This window comes from Sinohyriopsis cumingii, chromosome 15 (genome assembly GCF_028554795.1).
Source record: "Sinohyriopsis cumingii isolate HCF-2022 chromosome 15, ASM2855479v2, whole genome shotgun sequence".
Lineage (NCBI taxonomy): Eukaryota > Metazoa > Mollusca > Bivalvia > Unionida > Unionidae > Sinohyriopsis > Sinohyriopsis cumingii.
In genome coordinates this window covers 140,666,056-140,685,921 of record NC_142975.1, presented here as the reverse complement: position 1 = coordinate 140,685,921, position 19,866 = coordinate 140,666,056, and the positions used below count along the sequence as shown (strand labels likewise).

Sequence of the window (19,866 nt, the reverse complement as noted above, 5' to 3'; positions counted from 1 at the left end):
GCATCTCACAACAAACAGGTTATCTCTGCTAGCTGTCTCATGTGACATTCAGAGAGGGTGTACAAGGCCTATTATATATCCCTCAACCCATATGCAGATTATAAAACACACCGTATATACTAGCTTATAAGTGAAGTCAAACTGCAAACAACAAAGATCCTGATCTACCATAGCATAATACACCTGCTGATCAGGATCTATCTTGTTTATTTTAATGATTACTCCTAATGAACTGCACAGATACAGATCTGCTAGAGCATTATGCAATGGCAGATACGGGTTTATGCAGACTGCCTTACCTTATAAGTGAGTATATATGGTAGATTAATGCAAAAACTTTCAGATCAAATCATAATACAAAATCTTAACATTGTTGATGAAGTTGCTCTTGAAATCATATAATACCCATACATCATTCCTTTCTTTTCTCTTTCTCTCTCTTAGTCTCAGTTGTCACGCGCTTTAATGACAGCAGGATATGATAAAACTGTCACATTTGTGGTTGACACATTAGCAAAGCAATTACCACATGAATGCAAATATTTTTCTCTCTCACACACAAATGGGTGAACAAATGTTTGCACTAAGACAAGACAATCTCAGTTCCCACTGAGCCTCGCGGAAGATAGGTAATTTAATCCCCCAACATTGATTTTCTTGTGTCAGTGACAACCCCAACACAGGTTCTATTCATCTCCCCTATCCTTTGCACTGTCAGTCACAATAATGATGCAACTCTTCATGTTCCAGATGCAGCTATATAAAATGTAGGTGGACTAATTCTCTATTCCATATCTGCGCACATAATTAGTTCTATTAATCTCAGACAGATAAGTCTGAGATATGTGACAAACAAGAGCTCACCTGAGACATGTAGCTGTGCAGATGCATGCAGATTTGGGGCTGACTGCTGCCTGTGCTGGTAGAGGATAAATTAAGGACTGTTGTCTTCTTATGGTCCAAGCATTTGAGAAGCAGCTCAATTCCAATAGATCCAAACTTGTTGTAGGACACATCCAGCTCTTGCAGAGAAGATTCTGGAATTACAAGTTCAAATAGAGATACAAATATTCATGTCAATGTTATGATTGATGGTATCATATGCAAGTCTTTATTAATGGTTTGGCAAATGATAATGAAGGTCAAAAATGGCCATTGCAAAAAGTTATCTTTTGGGGTAAATATATTTCACTAGCCTTTCAACACATATCGACAATGGAAAACAATATGCCTGTTTTATTTTGAAACAAAAATATGGTGATTATTCATTATTCCATAATATGAAAACAATTTATAATAAGAGTATCTAATTATACTGTATAGACTCAATTATAAGCAGAGCACAATTACAAACTGCACAGACCCAGACATTATTGTGCTGGCAGATCTGAGCCTGAGCAGTCTGATAGGAGTAATCATTAGAACAAACAACACAGACCATGATTTGAGTCTGAGCAGTCTGATAGGAGTAATCATTAGAACAAACAACACAGACCATGATTTGAGTCTAAGCAGTCTGATAGGAGTAGTCATTAGAACAAACAACACAGACCATGATTTGAGTCTGAGCAGTCTGATAGGAGTAATCATTAGAACAAACAGCAGAGACCATGATTTGAGTTTGAGCAGTCTGATAGGAGTAGTCATTAGAACAAACAACACAGACCATGATTTGAGTTTGAGCAGTCTGATAGGAGTAGTCATTAGAACAAACAGCACAGACCATGATTTGAGTCTGAGCAGTCTTATAGGAGTAGTCATTAGAACAAACAACACAGACCATGATTTGAGTTTGAGCAGTCTGATAGGAGTAGTCATTAGAACAAACAGCACAGACCATGATTTGAGTCTGAGCAGTCTGATAGGAGTAGTCATTAGAACAAACAACACAGACCATGATTTGAGTTTGAGCAGTCTGATAGGAGTAGTCATTAGAACAAACAGCACAGACCATGATTTGAGTCTGAGCAGTCTTATAGGAGTAGTCATTAGAACAAACAACACAGACCATGATTTGAGTTTGAGCAGTCTGATAGGAGTAGTCATTAGAACAAACAGCACAGACCATGATTTGAGTCTGAGCAGTCTGATAGGAGTAGTCATTAGAACAAACAACACAGACCATGATTTGCTGACACATTATGGTGAGGTTGTTTCCAGTTTAACTTGACTTATAAGCAAGTACATACAGTAACCAAAGTACCTATACTGTTGATATAAACATCAAAGAAAGCAATGGAAGAAGTATAAAAGAAGAAAGATTGAGAATGTTTAATACTAACAAGATGTTTTACAAAGTAATACTCTAGATTGAAATTCAAACAAAAAAATTAGGAAGCAATGCAAAACTTAATATTACCAGTAATTAATAGACATTGAGTAATAACAACAGGCCTAGAATTTAACAACATGCCTACAACATGCCTTGAATTTAACAAATAAATCTCTTTGAAGCCACAAGAACTAGTAGATTGAGAAATGTACTAACCCTGCTGAATTTTCACTAGCCCATCCCACAAAATGCTGGCAACAACTGAAACTTTACTAGCCATCAGGCTACTAAAATTATGACAATTGCTAGTCTGAAAAGAACATTACTAGCCTTGGGCTTGCAAACTAAAAGCTAATTTTGAGCCCTGTACAATTTTTTTAAAAATATAAATACATTTAACTTTACTTATCCAGAGGTAAAAACAGTAATGAGATAAGCTTTGACAAAAGAAAATGAGCTAGAGTAAAAGGTTTATTAAAAAGGACCTAACTTGCCACAATTTGCCCCCGGGAGGAGGGGCATTAAAGTGGAACTTTGTCGATACAAAATGGATGGTATCCAAGAATAATCAACAATAACTAGTTACACAAGAAACTGGCAAACAATTTCATGCAAGAGTTCAATAAAATAAAGCTGCACAAGATATTAGTTTACAAGAACTTCACTGGTCCAGTCAACAAAGTTTGAAGAAATGGGCCATCACTCCAGAAGTTAGACATAATATCCTTAGATTAAATCTCACAATACGTCAATTGCTGAAAATTCAGCTCATCTAATATCTCATAAAAAAACATGCATATCAATGTGAACCAACATCCAACATTTATAGCAAAGTTCTGTGAAAACCAGTCCATAGGGATGTGAAATCTGGGACCAAAAGTTTGCTGTATTAGGATAAAGAAAGCTGGAAATGGAACTCATCTGAGATGTCAAATAAAAATAATTTTTAAAGGAGCAAACATGGTTTTCAAGGAATTAAAAGCTAAACTGTCATATTTCAAGGATTTCAGAGCCTTGAATTTAAATGCCAAAATCCAGCACTTTCAAGGTTTTCAGTCAAGTATATGAACCTAGCACTTCTTATCTCAATGTTAATCTCTTTCTTAAAATGATACACACAAGATTATATTTAGGATGCTGATTTTGGATGCACTGATAAAAACAGGGCAGCTGCAGCTACCAGCGGCCATATCTGATGGATTTTAGGTATAGTATTATATTATATATGGAACAGAGTGACAGAAAATGTTCATAATAGTCAGGAGTCCTCTAAACTGAGGTAACAAAATGGAGAAAATTAACAAAAAGGTCCAATGTCAATTTGTTTTATGTCCTCTATACAGAAATGATCTGAATAATAAAGTCAAGAAAATGGACCCATAAACGCTATCCTTTATAGACATGTGCCCTTATCTGTAAAAGACAACCATACCTGGATTCATTACATTTTAGCTTCAAATGCTAATTTTCAATATCAAATCATTACTTACTAATTTAGTAATTAATTGAATAATTAAAATGAATGTTCTTCAGTTACTTTTCGAGACTGAATATTGCGATGACTTGGAAAAAAAATTAAAGGGGCAGTGTCATAAATGTATGTTAAAATTTATTACATGGGTGAATATTTGGAGAAGTGACTAACATATCCAATCTGTGTTAGAAATAGTACCCTCTCACCACCTCTGGAAATTTCGACACTGAATGTATCATTCCAAATGTATGTCAAATTTCAACTAAAATCCCTACTGTGTAAAGCCTGTGTGAGAAAAATCCTGTGCTGCTGGAAAAGCTTCATGCTGAGATCACAGGCAGCCATGCCAAGGTGAGATAACTCTGGCAGGTTCTCGATGAGACAGGTAAGGCTGGTGATACAGCTATCTCCCAGTGGGTTGTGGCTCAAATTTAGACTATTGAGAAGCTGTAATAAAGAGAAGATAATCAATATTACAAAGTTTTTTTGAGGTGGAAACAAAACTAAAGGCTGCAAGAATGACAGTTAAAGATGAAATAATGGAAATGAATAGATAGTCAACTGTGACTTTTTTTATTTTGAGTATAATGGGAATGAAAAGGTAAATCCTATTCGATAGTGCTGTATGTTGAACACAATTAGATATGAAGCAGAATTATCTTTCTACAAATATTCATCAAAATGTTTTTCTCCAATTACTTTAAGCTGCAGGTTAACATACATAACAAATGTCAGGTCAATTACTTGTGGAAAGTTTCACAATTGTAAAAGAATGCCATGCCACCATTAAGTTTGGTTTCTCCAACAGAGATAGAAATCAATTCAAAGCTTTAAATTATATTTATTCTAACAATCTGTAAAGAATAATAAACACTGTTATCAAAATAAGTTCCCTTGTCTGATCCTGGAAAGATTTCATTTATTTTTTAGTCTGAACAAACTGTGAGAAAATCATCTCTTCTTCATGAATTACTTTATAAAGCATTCATGCAGTTTGTGAAAAACAGTTTTCAAAGACAGTACAACTCTGCTTGAGCAGCATGTATGTTTATGTGTGTGTGCAGGTGTATGTGTGTGAACAGACCAATATCTGAGATGGGCAAGTTTGCCCTACTGAGATGCCATGTTCCTGGTGCCCCAAAATTATGATCTGTTTGTTGTCCCTGGTCTGGTCCCAAACACTCACTGAGTCTTAAAATATTGTATCTCACCAGCTAGCAGCCCCGAAGAGGTCACTAGAGGGGCCACAAAATTCTTTGTCACACCACTCTAAGCTAGCACTAACTGAGGTTGTTGATTCTTTTTCGACACAGCAACACCGGTCTTATTATACACATTGATCATATTGATTATACATTACCAAGAGGTTTGGGGCCCCGAGTGGCCGAGTGGTCTAAAGTGCTCACCGTCCCGGATCACTGCCATCTCACCTATGTCTGCGTGGGTTCGAGTCCAAGGCTCGGCTAGCGTGGGTACGTGGGAAAGCCTGCCAGTAGCTTCTCGTGGGTCGGTGGTTCTTCCCTGGGTTTTCCAGGGTTCTTCCTCCACCAGTTATACTGGCCACCATGTATAGCCTATCTTGTGCTGAAAAATGGCGTTAAACCCTAGAACAACAACAACAACAACCAAGAGGTTTAACCGCTCCGGTGGCCTAGTGGTTAGAGCATCCACCTCAGATGTGGGCAGCCATGGGTTTGATTACCAGCCGAGTCATACCAAAGACTTACAAAAATGGTACTAACAGCTGCCTCGCTTGGTGCTCAGCATTAAGAGGTTAGTGTTAGAACTGGTCGGCCTGGTGTCAGGAATAATGTGACTGGGTGGGACATCGTGCTACATGTCTGCGGCATGATGCCCCAGTGCTAGACATCACTAAAAACTGTCACACTGCAGACATCGTAGCGATATGACTGAAAAATTGTTAAAGCTACGTTAAAAGTCCAAACCACACACACACACATACCAAGAGGTTATATCTGCACTAGCCAGTCCACTACATTCCAAAATTGTGAACTGATAAAGGTATATAAATATCACATCTGCTAAAAAACAATTACAAAAATAGGCTTCTTTGGCATCTGGTTTTGTTTGCCTATTAGGCAGAATCATATTGTGGGTGTGTTTGAGATAGGTATTATACTGAGAGATATAGAAAGTTGTTGTTTTTCATTTTTGCAATTCACATGGTCTCTGTCCTTTAAATATACATTGTACAGGTTTTCAATCTGTATTTTGCCATCTCATTAATTACAACTGAAGTGTATGATTTGTGCTTGGTAGGCTATATTACTTTCTTAATTTCTGTATATTTCTCAGCTTATCTTTGATAAGCTTAAGCTCCTCCTTAGAGATGGTGTTATCATGAAGCTATACATTTCATATGTGATTATATACAGCTTGGCTTCAGCCAAGACATGAATTTTGTCACGCTTTTGAGTTTTTATGGTTAGGTACGAGCTGACAAAATTCCCAGACACAGAAACTAGCTAGCGAGTCAAAGCTGTAATCTCAAGGACACCCGTGACTGGGGTGTGAATTACTCTGGTCAGTATGGATATCTCTGCCACACTGTTGCGCACAGACACAGCTGTCAGTTTGGTATCAATGCCATCCACCATGCTGGCAGTATGCCTGTACTTTTTGTGCAATGTGTGCTGCTGTTCAGCCTCTGCCAACAGGAAGGTTTCAGTATTACTGACCTTTTTTCAGGCTAAAAACTTACGGGTCTTGCAGCTTTGGGTATAGGAACATTATAATTCATCTAAACGGAGCAATATGCAAATGATTAATAATCAGGGGAGATGTGTGAGGTAGGTGGGTGGGTATAACTACCAAGTGGACACACAAATCCAACCAGTCGCTACATCTTACTACTGTAGCATGACAGTGGTAATGTCAAAAGAAATGTCAGTTTCCTTAATATCACCAGAACTGTAAATATATGGCCTACTTCACTTCCACACTAAACACATCTTTTTCTAGCCAATTACTGTTAATGTGCAGAACATGTCCTTTATGATTTTAATTTTTTTTTCTTCTTCTGGAGATGAGTGAAAGTTGGCTATTCATACCCCGACAGAAATATCATAGGCATGAATTCAGTTTTGAAAAATACCAAGTTGCTCCTGCAGTAGCAATTGCACCAAAGATACTCCAGGGACAATACTTTCAACTGCTGTTCCTTCTGCTGCCGTGCAACCACAATTGCCTGTAGCTAAGGTGGCGCTCACCAGATAATATGTGCTTTTGAGAGAGTGACGTATGTAAGGTGAAGTAGTTCGCATTTAAAACATGCACAGTGGAGAGAATGTTTGCATACCTCTATGCTACATTAATGTAATGTGGATGATATTTCTTTTGGATATTGTACTTTTGGAAATTTTACATGATTTAAGCACACTGCTAACTAAAATGACTGCTCCCTTGTGTTAAAAAATCAGTCTGAATTAGTCTAAAGTACACTATACATAGCAGCTATTAAAATAGGGAAAATGAATTTTGCCAGACTAGACAATACCAGCTTCTGAAAGTGCAATGAATGAATTACCAAATATATAAAATGTAAAAAAAAGTTATCGGCTCTTTTTTATACAATTGACCTCTGAAGTTCAGGAAGTGAAAATGACCAAGTAGAGCTAGCACTTTTTTGAAAGGTGCACATTTGAAGTAAGGCCAAGCTGTATACTCTATAACCCATAGTACACCCATCAATCATACACCAAAATAAAGGGAATTAAAGGTTCTTTGCATTATACCTAAGATATACAAGGTCTTTTTTAAATAGCCAGTATAACCAGTGAGGAAAGCCGGGGACATTCTTTTTCTTTAAATTCCTAACCCTATGCAAAATGCGAAACTGTATAGCGCCACCTAACCATAAGCTGGCTTAGGGTGCTGCAAGTAGTCCCAATGCTCAATCTGCTTTGACTTCTTGTTCCATCCCACTATGGACTGGTGCATGTCAACCCCATGTTAGTGCAGACACTCTTGCACCAGTGGTTTGCATTCCTTGTTGATGTTTTGTATACTGATCTCCCGATTGGCAGGCAGCATTGATAATCGTGTTCTTTGTATATGTATGATTGCTTCACCATGACATTTCTTTAAAGCTATGCAACTTCTAATTGCAAAAGTCGAAGATGGTTAGAGTTGTTGATAATCTTACTGGCTGTGTGTTGATGCTGAGACCTTCACAACCGAATGGCAACCAGTGGAAAACACACAAGCAAAACTAATAAAAACCGCCACCTGGATGTTGAGTGTTGTGACTGTTGCTAAGCATAAAATACCAATATTCTGAAAGTCTTGCATTGAATTCATTTATAATAACCAGACACATTTACTGCTGTAACCCCACCAACCAAAGTGACTGTCAGCTATTAAGTAGACAGCCTTTAAGGTGGCTGTGCTAGCAATGGCAAACGAGTGACTGCCTGGATGATCTCATTATGCCTCCAACAAAGGAGTCTGTACAATGTAGACTCATAGCTTGCTTGTGGTTTGCAAGCACTAATGCTTATTTTCAAGGTGGATGGAGCACTTCTGCAGATTAACTTCTGTTTGGATCTTGCCTTTGTAATGATCTGTGCCAACAGGGATTTCCAAAGGAGATGGTGTTTTCCCAGGATGAATATTCTCATTTGTACTTTTCTGACTAAGGTGGATATAGAGCCAAGGGATAAATGCTTGGGGATAGCATGATATGTCTGTGCCTTGTATGAAAATATGACTCGAATAAAACTAAAAGATGGGGCCAGGATTGCTGAAAAGTAAACGAGTTCAGATGTATAATTGTCATGCTGACCAGCCTGTACTTCTCTTTCAAGTGTATCTAGGTTGCAATACCCATCGGAAATGGAAATGGTTTTATTTCTGCCTTGGCTTGAACATTGTAGATATATTTTACCAAGCTCGGTCAAAATGCTGAACCATTCTAAGTCTATACAAATTCTCCAAGAGTGCTACACACATATTTGAGTCAGTGCATATCACTTGTTCTAACATCACGAACCCAACTAGAAAGTCAGTCAATATGACATCCATTACCAGTGCATGGAGATGGTATTACCACAAGTACATTTCTTTAATAGCTTTGCAAAATATAGTGCCAGTGGCATCCTTAGCTACAGCAGTGCAGAGAAGGTGCAGATCCATGAACTGTTGCTCAAACTTGATGTTTATCTGTGGGATAGTGTTTCATTTAAAATCAGATTTGTTGACACAGCCTGTAAGTACATGATATCCTTTGTTGGGAGGAAGAATACTGTGGATAACTGGTTCTCCATAAATGCAGACTGCTGGATGAAGTTTGGTATAACAAGCTTGACTTTGCTATTTGATGTGCAACCACCAGTTATAGCATCAGCATACAGAATCACCTGTTGTCTGTGGGAACTGCCCACCTGACAATAATGGATGAAAAGTTTTATCATTTGCATGTCTACTCCAATGTGAATAAAATTCTCACTTACACACCCAATGCCAGGCCACACAAGGAGGCACATGGTTGAAAACAAAATCAACATGGTTGCCTAAGAAGGCTTCTGAAAGTAGTCAGAAAACTCCACCCACTAGGCAGTAGTACAGCACAAACCAGGGTGCAATGTATAATTACAGTGTCAATAGTGGCTATGAGCCAATCCAAGGTGGTGAATGGGACTCAAAAGTGCATGCATTTGATCATTCAAGAAAATACACAGTTGACTTCACAAAGGACAGCAAAATTAACCATGGTTTTGCATATTTTTATGCTGGCCAAGTTGCAGTGCTTAGCCCATGATACAGCATCTCAATCATAGCATTCTAGTGTACATGTTTTGGACAATCCTGACCTCAGATTAGCTAAGGGTACAGAATCTCAATGACTGCATTCTAGTGTACATGTTTTAGACAATCCTGACCTCAGAAGCTGAAATGCATACCTCGATAAAGTAGTTAGGAATGGCCCTTCATGTATAAAAATAGCTTGTTACAAATGTAGAAAAAATGGCTGAGAGGTGTTTAATAAGTACCAGTCATTGCTCGGACATGCCAAAAGAACGCTAGATTACATCACTGGGGTGACCTTACATGATCCCAACTGACTTGGAGTTTAAAGTTCGCTCTTATGAGGGCTGTAACAGCAAACTTCTTACAGCAGATTACAACACAATGATAGCCACCAATGTCGATATCAATTCACAAAGGATAATTTGGATTCTATGAGAATGACTCGTCCAGCTACATCAAGACCTTGAAGCTCTCATACTGGAAGGCTGTATTTTTTATTACACTTTCTTTTGTGCCACCAGGGATTGTTTAGGTGCCAGGTCTGTGAATGGTATTGTGCTGCCAACCCTTCCTCCTGTGACTGCAGGTGCAGTTTTGCTTATGATGAATCCCAGCATGGCAAGAATTGATGCTACAGGAATTAACTGTGGAGACTTTTGCTGATGACCTCTATAGGAAATCTGGCTGTGAAGGACTTCTCAGTTTGTGCAGGCAGCCTCCAGTAATGATTTGCATTTGTCTTCAAGAGTTTTGATGTTATCTCATATCTTCTGGATCATCTCTTCTCTTTCCTCTTTTGTTAGGCTTGTGTTCTTTTCCATCCAGATCAGCTCCTGTTTTCTATGGCAATGTGATCATTGAGTTCTCTAATCTTAGCGAGGTAAATGAGAATCTTGCTACAGATTGCATTGAGACCTGGGAGCTCTTGCACTGGTTCTTTGAGCACTGTACTCAGATCCCACTTATGTGAGAAGCTTAGCAACTCTGAGTTCACTTACATCTGTTCATAACTGTTTTAACACAATGACTGCTGGGGTTTCCTTTGCTGTCTTTCTGCTTATCATAGGTTGTCATACTCTTAGATTGCTGCATTTCATATATGGTATCTATGAGTTGTAAGATAGGAAAGTCATTAAGGCCTAACATGCCCTCCTTTGTATATTCAAGATCTATGCTATACCTATAAAACCTTAGCACACCATTTTCTACAACAAGGCATGGACAGGCCTGTCTCTTATGCCATTGGCCTTAAAGAAGGTGTAAACACTCCTAACACAAATTTCATTTTTAACTATTATTAGATCATCTCCACAATAATCTGTAGTGGAATTTCCAGCTCCTGTATTTCCTGATGTCATTGTGTCTGGCAAAACCAAGGTAGCATTCACAAATGCTTTAGGCAGCAGCACAGCAGTGTTGGCTGACATCATCTGTACACTAGTAAAAAAAAACTGTATCACACCATGAAGAAGATAAGTGTCAACCTCATGGAAAATGAGCTGGTGTGCATCAACAATGCTGACGTTGGAGATGTTTCCAAAGATCTTTGGCTGACTGAAAAAAGAGAGGACCAATGCTGCCTACCGGAGCATCCAGAATGTGAACTATGCCACTAAATATGTTAGCACTGCTGCCACCTAGCCTGATGCATTTATTACTGCTGTGTTAGTGAACCACTTCTTTGTGTTGGTGGGCTTTTAGTTGCTAAATTATCACATGCCATACTGCCAGATGGGCCACCAAACCACCTTAAATTGAACTGATGTTTAATAACTACAGCAGAGTGATGAACAGCACTAACAAAGGGGCAAGCCACACTATCAACAGTCTCTTTGGCTGAAGATATGGGAAAACTGGCAATTTGTTATTGTGTATACCAGAGTACTGCAGCCTGACAGGGTGGTGTTAAACAGGAGAGAAGATACATGGAACATTAATTTAAAAATTTCATGGCAAAGAACATGATGGCAATAGTCATATTCTTTGTGCTGAATTTGCACATGACACTGAGAATTTTTACAGTCTTTTAATCAACAAGGTCTTGGTGATGATCAAGGACATCACAAACCAGATCTACACCCATGGGTAAGCATGATACCAGCAGTGGAAAGAGGACCTAAAAGCTATGGTGAGGGAGTCAATCAGGGATGCAGAACTTTCCAGCTTTTACATGTATGATTTTTATTTTTAACGTAGCTTTAAAAAATAATTCAGTCATATCATTACGATGTCTGCAGTGTGACAGTTTATAGTGATGTTTAGCACTGGGGCATCATGCTGCAAACATGTATCATGATGTGCCATCCAATCACATTATCCTGACACCAGGCTGACCAGTCCTAAAACTAACCTCTTAATGCTGAGTGCCAAGCGAGGCAGCTGTTAGTACTATTTTTAAAAGTCTTTGGTATGACTTGGCCAGGGTTCGAACCCACAACCTCCCACATTTGAGGTGGACACTCTACCACTAGGCCACCGAAGCAGTCTAAATTTTACATGACCTTGCCTGAACAACAAAAATACAAGCTGATATTTATTGCCATGGACATTACCATGGTGGGCTACACTAACTGCTGAAAATCTTTTGGATTGCAGGCCCTTAGCATTTTGAAGTTGCAGACGGTACATTGGTTGTTTTGCTGCTGCTTAAGGTGGAGAATGTTGTTGACTTTACGCTGGCCTGCACAGATTTCAACTTGATCAGACATAGTCCTTCTGCTTCATTTGGACAGCCTTAAGGATTCCATGCTCTTTAGGTCATGCTTAACTTCTGCCACCATTGCAGGTTGCATAGTGACACACTCGAGGTGAAACCCTCATAGCATAAGCTCTCTTGTACTTCACACAGGTAAATGAAAACCCTCACAGAGTAAGTGCTCTTGTACTTCACACAGGTGAATTAAAACCTTCATAGTGTAAGCTCTCTTGTACTTCACACAGGTGAATTAAAAATAAATTGTAACAATGTTTCTTCATTAAAGAGTCATAGTACAAATAAAACAAAGACACTTTTTTGCAGCTGTGACTCAAAAAATATCATTTGCAGGGTACATCAGTTAGAAATTAGATGTACATACAGCTACAGATGTATACTTCAGGTATGTTCTTCTGAAGATACTTTTCTTACATGGCAAACAGCAGATATTCAATATGTTCAGTTCTCCATATTTTCTTTTCTTCAGACAATTCCCTCCAAAATACCTTTTGTCACAATTTTTAAAAAAAAATTTCCATAAAAATGGGCCAAAAGAAAAAAGTTAAATCTTATTATACATCTACAGCAACCACGTAATTAATGAGTTTCAATAAAATCCTCCAAGTGATGTGGTGGGAGAAACTGTGACAAGCTTTATCACACATGGATAGACTGACAAATGGTGCAGGGGGACAATGATAATACCCCCCCCAACTTTTTGCAGAAGTTGGGAGATAATAAGACACATAGTGAGAGACAGCAAATATATTCTACAAGAACTCAAACCTGCAAAGGTTTCCTGGGATGATCAGCTGGGTCATTTCCACTACAATCTACTGCTGTTCCTGCGACAGCTCTACTGAGATGTTTCAAACCCACTGATGTTATTTCATTGCAAGCCAAACTCAGTGTGATCAGGTTAGGAAGAGTGTCTAGGGCTTTCACAAGGCTCTCAACACCACTATCTCCAAGCTTGTTACCTACATTGCCAGAAAAACACCAGGATTTTCTACTTTATTTACAGAATCAAAAATATGCTGCATTGAAACTTCACACATATGCCCTGAACTCGCAAATACTATTGTACCAAATACTTTAAATAAGTTAAATCTTTTTTGGGCATGTCATAAAAATTTGTTAAAGATAAAGTTGGCATCATGCTCATCTTAGGATAGGTGCAACATTTCCAATAAGCAAACATGCAGTATTAAATATTAAAGATCATAAACTAAATTGACAATTAGCATATCAAGTATTGTTGAATTTAAGTGGTGTCATGAAAGCAATTTAGCGACAGTATTTAATATGGATGACTAAAGAAAAGAAACTGCTGAGTTGGTTACAAATTGTTTGATCATGTTATCAAGTTGAAAAATCTTTCTTATTTAATAACCAACGTTGATCTTGCTCCAACTATTTAAACTTACCCTGTAGATCCAGCTCTCTCAGCCCAGTCTGACACTGTAAGGCCCTAATGATTGGCTGAAAATGATTGGGCCTCAAGGCCAAATTCTGAAGGCCCAGTTTGGCTGTCCTGTCACAGGTCTGCAGAAAGGTCTTGACATTTCTATATGCAACTGAAGAAAAGAAGTCTTATAAACATAATAATCATATAAAGATTTTAAGGTGCAATCTTTTTGGGGAAAAAAAGAGAGAAGAATCTAAAATGAAGCCTAAGGATTTTGATTTTTAATAAAATATTTTTTATATGTTCCTGCAAATATCACAGCTGAACTTCGTATGACTGTTATTCTAACATAATCCATCACCTAATTACTTAATTCCATGTGCATTTTATTCCTTCTAATTTTTCATACCCCATTTATAAGAAAATATTATAATTAATTAAATGTATCATATTTTATATACACCGAGCTTTGTTTTTCTTCAAATCCATTACAATTTTATACAAGAGATAAGTGAGAAGAGTGACATGTGCCAAAAACAAATACTGAAATCAAGCACGACTAAGTGTTGTTCTGTCCTCTTTTTAAATTTATAATTTCTGATTCTCATATTTAGATGTGTTCTGTTTGCATCAAGAAGAAACATTCAAATTTCATACCCATTACTGGAATATAACCTGTCATTGGAATATAGCCCATCACTGGAATACAACCTGCTATTAGAAAATAACCTGCCATGGGAATATAACCCATCACTAGAACATAACCTGTAATTAGAATGTAACCCATCATTGGAATATTGGAATATAACCTGTCATTGGAATATGACCCATCACTGAAATATAATCTGCCATTAGAATATAACCTGTCATTTGAACATAACCTGTCAATGGAATCATTGAAATATAACCCATTACTGGAATATAACCCATCATTGAAATATACCCATCACTGGAATATAACCTGTCATGGGAATATAACCCATCACTTGAATATAAACCATCACTAGAATATAACCTGCCATGGGAATATAACCTATCATGGAATATAACCAGCCATTTGAATAAGAATGAATCATTGGAATATAACCCATCATTGAAATATAACCCATCACTGAATATAACCCATCACTGGAATATAACCCATCATTGGAATATAACCCATCATTGAAATATAACCAATCACTGGAATATAACCCATCACTGGAATAAAACCCATCACAGAAACATAACCCATCACTGGAATAGAACCCATCATTGAAATATAACCAATCACTGGAATATAACCTGCCATGGTAATATAATCCATCAATAGAATATAACCTCCCATGGGAATATAGCACATCACTGAAATATAACCCATCACTGGAATATAACCCAACATTGGAATATAACCCAACATTGGAATATAACCTATCACTGGAATACAACCCATCACTGGAACATGACATATCACTGGAATATAACCCATCACTGGAACATAGCCCATCACTGGAATATAATCCATCATTGAAATATAATCCATCATTGAAACATTACCCATCACTGGAATATAACCTGCCATGGGAATACAACCCATAACTAGAGCTGATGAGCAAAGCCTTCTGGAACATATAAACTGTCCAGAAATCCCCAAAAGTGACAGTGAAATATGAAAAAGTGATGTGTGAGTTCCATATGCATGTCAAATTCTAATCTTTGAAAACTAACCAACAATAAAAAGGTAACTGTTGCTAACAAGCATTACAAAAGTCAACTGCTGCCAAGCTCATTAAAGCTGGCTAATATTACAAAGTCAACTGCTGTCAAGAAGCTCATAAAAGCTGGCTAATATTACAAAGTCAACTGCTGTCAAGAAGCTCAAAAAAAGCTGGCTAATATTACAAAGTCAACTGCTGCCAAGCTCATAAAAGCTGGCTAATATTACAAAGTCAACTGCTGTCAAGCTCATAAAAGCTGGCTAATATTACAGAGTCAACTGCTGCCAAGCTCATAAAAGCTGGCTAATATTACAAAGTCAAGTGCTGTCAAGAAGCTCATAAAAGCTGGCTAATATTACAAAGTCAACTGCTGTCAAGAAGCTCAAAAAAGCTGGCTAATATTACAAAGTCAAGTGCTGTCAAGAAGCTCAAAAAAGCTGGCTAATATTACAAAGTCAACTGCTGTCAAGAAGCTCATAAAAGCTGGCTAATATTACAAAGTCAACTGCTGTCAAAAAGCTCAAAAAAGCTGGCTAATATTACAAAGTCAACTGCTGTCAAGAAGCTCATAAAAGCTGGCTAATATTACAAAGTCAGTCAATTGCTGCCAAGCTCATAAAAGCTGGAAATATTACAAAGTCAAGTGCTGTCAAGAAGCTCATAAAAGCTGGCTAATATTACAAAGTCAACTGCTGTCAAGAAGCTCATAAAAGCTGGCTAATATTACAAAGTCAAGTGCTGTCAGGAAGCTCATAAAAACTGGCTAATATTACAAAGTCAACTGCTGTCAAGAAGCTCATAAAAGCTGGCTAATATTACAAAGTCAACTGCTGCCAAGCTCATAAAAGCTGGCTAATATTACAAAGTCAACTGCTGTCAAGAAGCTCATAAAAGCTGGCTAATATTACAAAGTCAACTTCTGTCAAGAAGCTAATAAAAGCTGGCTAATATTACTAAGTCAACTGCTGCCAAGCTCATGAAAGCTGGCTAATATTACAAAGTCGACTGCTGTCAAGAAGCTAATAAAAGCTGGCTAATATTACAAAGTAAACTGCTGTCAAGAAGCTCATAAAAAGCTGGCTAATATTACAAAGTAAACTGCTGTCAAGAAGCTCATAAAAGCTGGCTAATATTACAAAGTCAACTGCTGTCAAGAAGCTCATAAAAAGCTGGCTAATATTACAAAGTCAACTGCTGCTAACAAGCACATGCATTGCAGAATTAGGAAAATCTGCATTTACATGGTGGAAATAAACTGTCCATCACAAACCTGGTGTAATGGTCATTTTGGCTGTCCATGTCATGGCCCACAGTGGACAGATTTAGTTTTATTGTCTCCATCAGCAAATTGCAGCAATATAATTATGTAAAAGTGGATGTGTGCTACGTGGGTGGAAATGAATGTGTGGATATGCTTATTTCCTTAAAAAAGGAATATGCAAAATTTAAAACTTGGAATAAGCTTACTTAACTAAGACTTATTAGAGATTATCAGTGTCTTCAATATGTATGGTTTTAAAATCCCATACATGCCAAGTTACTTTTCGTATAAGATAAAATGATCTTAGCAATAGTTAGAGCATATTAAGAGTAATCTAACACTTAAGAAACCAGGTGAGGGTGGAGGAGCAGTAGTAACAATCAGGATTCCTAATTGTTATCATTTCTCTTAAACTCCAGCTGACTTAAAGTTTAAATACATTTTCAATCAATCAGCTACCTCAGTGTTGTAAGCTAAGAGTTAAAAAAACATTTTCAGTCAATCAGCTACCTCAGTGTTGTAAGCTAAGTGTTTAAAATACAATTTCAATCAATCAGCTACCTTGGTTTTTGGCTTCCCAAAGCTCCTGATCATTAAGAGCTGGTCTCTTGATGGTAGAGAGTGCACAGTCTCCAAACTTAAATTTAACTCCTTGTTTATAAGAGAGAGAGCATGTAGACAGTTCTAGTTTTCTTGATTTTTGCTAAATAGCATGCTACTACTACTAATAATAATGTGAATGACATTCAGTTCATAAATTTGTCATGAACCAAGTTTGAGAATTGAACCTGCCTTCAGAGGTTACCTGTCTACAAAGACAACTTTGCCTTTTCCCATGACTGACTGTTGTATACAGGTATGACTGTAGTTACATATTACAATCTCCTTTATACTGGTACTTTCCCATTAATAAAATGAACTAGTTACCTATTCCAAGTGCTTTACTGGCCTGGGTGTATCTCTCTGCAAGAGGTGGAAGATCCCAGTTTTCTACTACTGCATCAATCTGTGGAGGAAAATCACAGAAAAAAATTAAATACCATATATGTACCAGCTTCAAACATAATTCCTGACATGCAGATAAAACACATTTTTGTTGTTGTTGAGTTTAATTATAGTGGTGTGTGCACAATTGTGCATGTGCCACTTTTTTTTCTGACTGCACTGCAGCCTGTTAGTTGTTCCTGGGAAAGGGAATGGTGCCACCTCCCCAGGCTTTTATGGGTTCAAGGAACCCTGATAGTTTGGCCTCAATCTGTGGGTCCATAAAGGTCCCTTACAGTTGAATGGTTGGCTGTCATTAGTGGGAGGGAGAGCTCGGGAATGGTCCTGGTTGCTTTTCACATTGCTGGTTTCTTGTTGCATTTGCCTGGGTTTAATTTTTTTTTTTTTTTTTTGGTCAAAATGTTCTAAAAAGGGGGGGTGTTCTGTGCTGTGTATAGAGGTTGTTAGTAGAAATCATGTATGAAGAGAGATTTTCAAGGTTATTATGGTATTACTAGTCGAGGTGTTTAGTGTATGCTTCCTACGTTAAGTTATTTAAAAGTTTTTAGATATTGCCCCTTTAAGTTATTTATTTATTAATGTCACCTCTGTCTGTGTGGGTTCGAGTCTCGGATTCGGCCAATGTGGATATGTGAGAAAGCTTGCCAGTAGCTTCTCGTGGGTCGGTGGTTCTTTCCGGGGTTTCCCCGGGTTCTTCCTCCACCATTAATACTGGCTGCCATGTATAGCCTATCGTGTGCTGAAAAATGGCGTTAAACCATACAACAACAACAACAACAACATTTATTAATGTTTTTAGAGATTGAATGTTATTTATACTTTATTTAGCAAGAAACCGGAGTCCTGGCTGATTACACAGTTCGTTAAGGACATTTAGGACTGGAGTCCTAGCTGATTACTCGGTTCGTTAAGGACATCTAGGACATCCGATTTTGCGGTTTCCTTAGTTTTTGATAGGTGCTTCGTAAGTGAATTATTTATTAATATTTTTATAAAATTGAATATGTTATGGGTTTTTAAGTGGGGGCTTCGAAATTTCTAAATTTATTTAGGTTGTTACTGGGTCTTTTGGTTTTGTGGGGATAGTAATTATATTTTGTTTCTAAGTCCTGCTGAGTCTATGAATTTATTTTTATTTTTATATGCTGATTGTTTATTTTTTTAGAGTCCAAAAGTAACTCTGGGTATGTGTGTGGTGATCCAATCTCTCTTTGGTTTTTGATAAATATTTTCCTATGAAAATGGATTGAAAGAGGTAAGCAAAAGTTGCTGGGTTCTCGCAAATACAGCTAAATTACATATGACTGTAGCTGTTGTAGTTGTTGTGGTGTTTAAGGTCATTCTTTGGCACAAGATAGGCTATACACTTCTAATGCTTTTTGCATTATTGTGTTACTGAGATAGTACGGGAATATACATGACATTGTAGTTTGATGGGTGGATAGGAGTAAATTAAGATGCACCAGTCTTGCTGTTTTAGAACTGGGGAATGGTGTGATGATGTAGTCATATTGATGGAGAGGGTGAAGTCAAGAAGAACAAGTCCTGACATTTTTAAGAAGGGGATCAAGTGATGATGCACAGTTAGATGGACTGATATAAGTAAATAAAGATACACAGCTTGTGCAATTGAGGATGATGCAATGATATACAGTGAGATGGAAGACCAAATCAAGACACATACATGCATGTGAATTTCCTGGCCAGGAGGGTTTTCCTGCCAAGATGAAGGGTGTCTCCCATCCCTCCCAGAATTCAATGAAACCTCCTGCATACTTAATATTATAAAAAAATTTTTTAGAAAATGAATATTTTGCTTCCTTTCTTCACACTTTGTATACAGTATATTATATTCCTGTGATTATGTGACTGTTAAATGGCTTACTTGAGCATATCACTTTAATTGGTAATTCTACAGAGAACAGAGTAAAAGTAATCAATGGACTATGTGCGATCAGTAGCAATCGAAAAAGGATCACAGATATTCAAGTATTATGGTTAGATTACTAAAGAACTCACGCAGCCTAAAAATTAACATTATTAGGATTTTTTCAGTTTGACTTCAATGGTTAAAGTATGTGTGATCCAAAGTATTCATTAAAGATTTATAGATCTTACTGGATTATTGTTGGATTAGACATCACTAAAGAACTCAAGTGGCACAGAACTGGTTGTTGGTTTTCATCATTATATAAATTTTACTGACATGTAAGTGTGCATTGTCTCCCAAAACACCAAAATCAAAACTTAAATATCACATGAAATTCAATACTGAATGGAAATTT

The 19,866-nt window shown here is 37.4% G+C and overlaps 1 protein-coding gene across 1 annotated transcript in view; it reads right to left on the bottom strand.

Annotated features, from left to right (window-relative positions):
- Nucleotides 1-19,866, bottom strand: part of LOC149782920 (tonsoku-like protein) — an 83,085-nt gene that overhangs the window by 8,192 nt on the left and 55,027 nt on the right. The window contains exons 18-22 of the mRNA XM_089934476.1: nt 17,504-17,582; nt 13,638-13,787; nt 12,997-13,190; nt 4,022-4,193; nt 865-1,037 (exon numbers count right to left, since the gene is read on the bottom strand). Coding sequence (XP_089790602.1) covers nt 865-1,037; nt 4,022-4,193; nt 12,997-13,190; nt 13,638-13,787; nt 17,504-17,582 — 768 coding nt within the window. The remainder of the gene's footprint in view (nt 1-864; nt 1,038-4,021; nt 4,194-12,996; nt 13,191-13,637; nt 13,788-17,503; nt 17,583-19,866) is intronic.